This window comes from Styela clava, chromosome 4, assembly GCF_964204865.1.
Source record: "Styela clava chromosome 4, kaStyClav1.hap1.2, whole genome shotgun sequence".
NCBI lineage: Eukaryota > Metazoa > Chordata > Ascidiacea > Stolidobranchia > Styelidae > Styela > Styela clava.
The window spans coordinates 25,237,618-25,244,839 of NC_135253.1; the positions used below are offsets into that span (position 1 = coordinate 25,237,618).

Here is a 7,222-nt window from a genome sequence, read left to right on the forward strand (position 1 = left end):
AAAAGGCAATTAATGACGTCATATCATGACGTCAGAATATTCAAATTATATAATTCCTTATCAATGACTTCATATCTTAATAGTTAATATCATTTTCGCAGGAATCTCTCTTTGCCTGGGATGAAACAGAGTTTAAGATTCCACCGAGACTCAACTTACAAGTTTGGGACGCCGATCACTTTTCAGCCGATGATTTCTTGGGTAAGAATCACAACTTCGCTTTTAAAGGGAGTTTCATAGAGTGAGGTTTATGCACTTATCGTATGTTATTGCTTATCAGTCAGGGTAGAAGTCGCCTCGAAGATTTCTTGGGCTAGTGCAGCGATCGGCAACTTGGGGCACCGAAGCCGCAATTTAGAAGTCCTTATCATTTTGTCATAGACTGAATTAATCCATCATTCGTATTCCATTTGGCCTATTTCTTAGTAAGAACTAGCTCGTTACATCATAAGTGGTTTGCGAAAGTTTGAATAGGCAGTGACATTTGAGTAGATGTTGGGTCATCGAGTATGTTTGAGGTTGGCGGAAACGATGCCAAATGGCTTTCGCAGCGCTGAAGGTTGTCTAATCGTGGGCTAGTTTTGTCATCTAAGTTGCTTTAATAGGGTGTTTTTGGAATCCTTAACAACTCGTTGGAGTTTTGAAGAACTCTTTAGAAGATTACAATCGACTGCGAGTGTAGAAAAAATTAGCACCCGACACCGGGTTACAAATATTTTGGACTTCGAATCCCGATCACAAAATTCTTCCGATTCCGAAGTCTGAGAACATCAAATAGTGAGGATAAAAACTCGTGCATGTGAAGGTCATTTCTGAAATCACTTTTACGAACGCTTTGTAAACTTGATGATTTAGGACAATTCCAACTTCTTTATCACTATTTAAACTAAAGCATGAAATCAAAATTCAACTCCGATTCCAGCAAATTTAGAAGTTTGACTCAAGAGGAAACTTGCCACACTCCGACTTCATAACAGCCCTCATCGTATGCCATTGCCCATTACTCAAAAAAGTCACAGTTGCTCAAGCCGACATCAATTTTATTTTTCCGCGCATGCTTAGTCGAACAATGGTTTAGATGTATTTGAAAGTTAGCTGACTGGAAAATGTCCACCGTCCCTGATTTCCCAGATTTTGAGAATTACCATGAGCTTGAAAAAACTCAAGTCTCGAAGTGTGCATCAGATTTTTTCTGGAATAAAATAAAACCATTTCAAAACTTGACTTTCTTAACCTTGATTATAATTTACGATAAGAATGTATTTTTTTTTCGATTCAGATAGAGAGCAAAAATGTTGAGAGGAGGGAGTGAAAAGAATAGACGTTTTCGTTTTTTATATGATGTTTGTCTGAAAACGTTTACCTATACAGTCCCGTGAAATTTCACTTTGAAGTATACTGCTGACGAGAGGCGATTTATACATGGGATTTACTGATAAAATCGTAACGGAAGGCTTTGCAGAGATTATTCAAAAAAGCTTTTTGTTCCCACAGGTTCTCTCACTCTAGATCTGACCCATTTCCCAAGAGGAGCAAAATCAGCAGCCAAATGCAGTTTAAATATGGCAACAGAGGAAGATGATTCAAGCGGCAAAGATATCCCGATGATTTCTCTGTTCAAGCAGAGAAGAATAAAAGGATGGTGGCCGTTCACTGCCAAGAATGACCAAGATGAATTAGAGATAACGGTGAGTCAACCTTCTATTAAAAAGGTCCCATAATATCCCATAGTTGGAGCAATGGTTCTGACCTCCGGGTCTGAGCTGAGTTTTGATTAAAACATTAGCTTTTTATGTGGTGTTTTCGCACCTTAACTCTCACCAATGCTCTGTACCAGTAGCCATACACATACTGTACATACATATATACAGCATATTTCCAATGAGCTATTTGTAAGGGAATGTGACTCGGCCAGACCTAGATATATACATATGTACGACGTTGACATCTGCCAAATGTGTCTCAAAAATGACGTATCTCATTCATTCGCACTAGTCCTACTTGTCGACTGATGTGAACAATTGGGGCATATGTGAAACAAGAGGGTGACAAGTTTGATGCCGGTTTTCTCATAGCAAGCAACTTACTTGATTATTTATACTTCTTGCGTAAATCTCTGAGTATTGAAGTTTTCTTAAGTTCCATATCATTTATTTAAAAGGGTAAAGTTGAGGCTGAAATAGTTCTAATGACGGCCGACGAAGCCGAGAAGAATCCCGCAGGATACGGAAGAGATGAGCCGGATCCGCTGGAGAAACCGAAGTAAGTGATTGAACTATGCATGAGTTTTGAGTGTGTGATGACTTGTGCCTTGAGAATGAACCACTTAGAGGCATAAGAGTGTGTAGGCCACCTAGTGGATTGAAAGTGTGAGCCAAGTAGATACATAATAGTGTGTGAGACACCTTGTGGCTTTGAAAGTGTGAGCCACCTAAAGAAATAATAGTGTGTGGGACACCTAGTGACGTGGAAATTTGAGACACCAAGTGACATAAGAGGTATACGATATAAGAGGTAACACCTATTAGATAGGGGGTAAGAGATATATAAAATGTCTGGTTTTTAGTGTCGGTTATGATAAATCAAGAATTATATAAGATTATATGAGACCAACCTTTCTCTGGTCGAGGTTCAACGATCCCCGAAATTAAAACACATGTTCAATCGTGGTCACGATCATGGGTTCGCAGGTTCGAATCCCATGCGGGGATGATCATGTGCGAGAGGATTGCTAGACTCCTCGCCGCCGTAGGGTGGTTCACGTAACATCTGGTCGATTACGGCTTCAAGCCTATGCTTCCGAAAACAAATAACTGGCTAACTAATCTTATACCCGACCTGGACTGGTAACGAGAGGCCGTGGTTCGCCAAATGATTAAGCCGTCTTATCGGCTTTCCTTTCCCCCGGGATAAATATGTAAATAAAAAAGTATGTTCTAGAAAGGGTAATATAAGGTTTTTTGTAAGTTGTTCACTCCTGAAAAAGCTTTCATAACATGACCCTTAGCAATATTTGTGAGAAAAAAAATGGAGAGCGAAATACCTTCTGAGTTTTAGCTCCGATTCATGCTCTATTAACCTCAATAGTAATAGTGACATTAACCAACTTTTTCACCCAACAGACGTCCAGACACATCGTTCTTATGGTTTTTGAACCCGTGGAAGTCTTTCAGATATTTGATTTGCGCTCGTTTCAAATGGCTGATCATCAAACTTATCATATTTCTGCTTCTACTGGCTTTGCTAGTGCTTTTCATTTACTCGTCTCCCCAATGGTTCTCCAAGAAGATTATTGGAGCTTGAGTTCCACGGTTAGAGCGCACTCGAGTATAATCCGCACTGATACAGTTAATTTTCATTAAATTCTAATTGAATCTATTAAAATATTAATAATTTAAAGCCTAATTGATACTAATATTTAAACTATAAAGAAGTCACGAGTCACATCTGATTAGCTTTAATTCCATATTCCAATTCAATAGATTAATTAAACAATGTTTATTAATTTGCATGATATGAAATACTAATTTGATTTATTCACTCTATTTAAACCCAGTTTAAGCAAACTTCAATCAAACTCATTCAGACGCGCTGTTTTTAATTTTTTTTTATGTTCCGTCGAGATTTATGACAATTTTATTAAACCCAGAATAATACAATGTTTCGCATATACTCTGTACTGATTAAATCAACCATGCGCAAAAACCTGCTGCTATTTTTGTTCGAAATGAAGTTTTTGATTAGTTTAGGTAGATTGAACCACTGGTTAATAACAAGTAGGTTTATATACACGGATTTGAGCAACATGGTAGGAAACATTGTTCGATACCAAATTTGATGAAAGCAGGGTTATATTAAATTTTGTTGATATAATTTTGATATTCCCGTAGTATAAGCACGAAGACAGCGGACATCGGAACGTAGTATGTGTACCAGGTTAGGGTTAGGCCATAATTTCAGGTACATATACTACGGGAGTCACTTGGATAGTCCCCAAACTCGTAATAGAACTAAAATAGGAAAAAAAATGGAATAAGCTTATGACCTAACCCGAACCGGGACACCCACTACGAGAATACCCTTATATTCTATATTTTACACACGCCATACTAATCCATGTCGCACAATCCAACTGACATATTCTTATATTTTACAGCCGTCCGGATACATCGTTCGTCTGGTTCATGAATCCACTCAAATCCCTCCGATACCTAATCTGCACAAGATTCAAATGGTTGATCATCAAACTATTCATCGTTCTACTTCTCACTGCTCTACTTGTCCTCTTTGTTTACTCATCCCCGTCCTGGCTTATGAAGAAAATATTGGGAGCCTAAAAACGTAAAATGACGTCATTTTGACGTCATAAGTCTATCCTTAAACAGTACCTGAATGTAAAAATTAAGAACCATATGTAGCTGGTTAGGGTTATTGTATATATTCGGATTCTATACTAATTTTTTGCCAAATGACGTCATATCATGACGTAATTCACTACATTCAAATTTAACAAACCTACGATAAACTCTGAAATTGCTGTTGTCGAATATACCAGAATGGTTTGATTTCACTAGCACGTGTAATATTATTACGTCATATTGTGACGTCATCAAATGAATCATTATTGTATGGTGCTCTTATATCATTTGTCTGATATTCACAATACTTTCCTCAATTTTTGCCAAAGACCAAATTCTGACCCTGATTGCAGCCAGTAAAATTTTGAATCGATATTTTGAATAATATTTCCTATAATTTCACTGATGAACGGGCAAAGTTTGCAATGACATGCAGAGTGCAATTGGTTTAACTTTTAAGTCTTTTTGCTTATACTGTATATTTAACCACCAAATACTGTTCTTATCCCCTTTTATTACATTGAATATCATTCGTGACGTAACCAATGACAACATACTCAAAGTGGTAAGATAATTTTAATTTATGATTGGTCGAACAACCTTTTCTTTACAATATTCACCCCCACTGGAGTGCATTCTTTTTATCTAACGAAAACTGCGGCAGAATTTTATTTGTATATATCTTTCTTGCCCAACTCAACTATATCCCGCAGTCAAAACAATTTCTATCGCACTGTACATTTTATGTATTTAGAATTATTACTCGTTCCTATAGCACTTAGATTTTTGTTTTAATTAGCACTTGTATACACTCATTTCACGTAAACGATATGATTTTCCTTCTGAATTCAGTTAGGTGACCTTTTGACCTTCGACTTTTTACGTGGTGTTTAATGCAAGAACAGGGTTATGGAGTGACAGAAAAGAAATCTAACTAATCTGGATCTATGAAATTTGGATTTTTCAACGACTATCTCTGGTTAAAAAATCAGGCTGCGAATTCGGTTATAAATACATATTCTGATTCCAAAGGCTGAACATTTTAACCAAAATATTTTCCGCTTCTTCGATTCAACCGAAAATTTCGACACCATGTCCAGATTTGGAAGTCTGAAACTGAAAAGCAAATTGCAATGAACGCCGACTCCGCGAAATTAAGTTTGTTTTTTATTATAAAACTTATATGAAATCTATGATTTCCTTACCCAGCTAAGGGCATGGATGCCTCCATGCCTTGATTCAGATCTAAATAGATTAACGAGTCCTAGTACGACATGTATATGTTTTCATCTTTATCTGGCGCTTCATCGCTTTCACGCTTCAATTTTGTTCTCGTTCTCACAACGAGACACCTCCAAGAACAGACTTGTATAGTGACTATGCGTGAGAAAAGAGTATGCTCAAACTAATTTGCCATGAATGATATGTTCACTCTAACTGACCACTCATCTAAATTTTTATATTCATTTCAAGCCGAAACATACTTTGAGTATGTTTAGTCATATGCTCAGTCTGAAGTTTTATATCCTAACCCAGAACATACAATAAATTCGATAGCTACACGCACCAAGTTCGCTTGTTTGATTCACCCTAGAGCAGTGGTTCTCAAACTTTCTAAGTCGCGCCCCCTTTTTTAGAATTTTTCAAGTCTCGCGCCCCACCTCAAAATAAATAGCTGACAATAAGCTACAAATAACAGGTAGTGAGCCTCCACGATAAAGATAATAAAGATACAAGCACAATAGCCCTGTGCAATATCTAAACAATAAAACAATGAAAATATCCAATTTAAGGCGGGCAAGATCTAGTCCAACAAATAATTTGAATTTCAATAAGCTCCACACCCCTTCAAAAAATTGTCTACGCCCCCATTGTGCGACGCGCACCACCGTTTGAGAAACACTATCCTAGAGCAGGGCTACTCTGCTGACGGACCGCGGTCCGAATCCGGACCTTTCGAGTATTGGATTTGAACCGCACCTAATTATTTATTTTGGATCATTAGCCCCACTTTTTGAATTTCCTATTATAAAATGACTTTCATAGTTTTGAATATATACGAAAAGAACTATAACACCATAATAAACAATTTTAATTTGCTACTAATCACTAGTCGGGCGAGGAAGTGCTCGTTTATGGATGCCAAAATATCATTTCTGGAAAGACCGGACCCAAGTTTTGTTTGCGGAACATCGATAAAAATAGTTGAGTAGCCCTGTCCTAGAGCCACGAAGTTCACAGAAACAATCCTAGTAACAATCTTCCACCAAGTTGTAGGTGCCGCCATATAGAAAATTAAGATTTTACTTTTAAAGAACTGTAAATACAAGAGTTGTTATAATGTATATAGTAGATATCGATGCTAGTTAACGTAATTAAATATCACTGAATAGAATTGTGTTGTGTTCATTGTGTCGCAGGTTTTTACTTAATTTACTAACAATCTGGACTTGATTAGAGTCGATATGGGCTCTGCTAGCGATCGTCATTAAACTTAACTGTGAGTGTTTCATGCATAGAAGTTTAAAATAGAATAGAAAAATACCATTTCAGTCCGATAGCCAATTCATGGCGATGGGTGGCCTATGTTTGGCGATTGCCGACCATTGGTTTTATATATGTTCTGGCTGACAAGAAATTGAAAAGAGCGCAACCGATCAAGACTATTCGAAATTCTTTAAAACCTCAAAAATGATTATGGTGTTGGTTCGACGTGCGCGTGCACAAATCAAGAGTGCCTTTTGTACCAATGTGAGTCCAGCAGAAAACCAGAGAAATATTATTCTGAAGTTTTCAACCGATTCTACTCGGGGATTATAAATCTTATTATCAAAATTATATTGTATAATTAAATCAAAAATTGA

At 37.1% G+C, this 7,222-nt stretch overlaps 1 protein-coding gene across 8 annotated transcripts in view; it reads left to right on the forward strand.

Moving 5' to 3' along the window:
• Positions 1-6,750, forward strand: part of LOC120325661 (otoferlin-like) — a 166,990-nt gene extending 160,240 nt beyond the window's left edge. For all 8 annotated transcript variants that reach the window (XM_078112211.1, XM_078112210.1, XM_078112212.1 and 5 more), the window contains 4 exons: positions 102-201; positions 1,495-1,688; positions 2,162-2,262; positions 4,157-6,750. In XM_078112211.1, the coding sequence (XP_077968337.1) occupies positions 102-201; positions 1,495-1,688; positions 2,162-2,262; positions 4,157-4,337 (576 nt within the window). In that variant the 3' untranslated portion in view covers positions 4,338-6,750. The remainder of the gene's footprint in view (positions 1-101; positions 202-1,494; positions 1,689-2,161; positions 2,263-4,156) is intronic.
• The last annotated feature ends 472 nt before the right edge of the window (positions 6,751-7,222 follow it).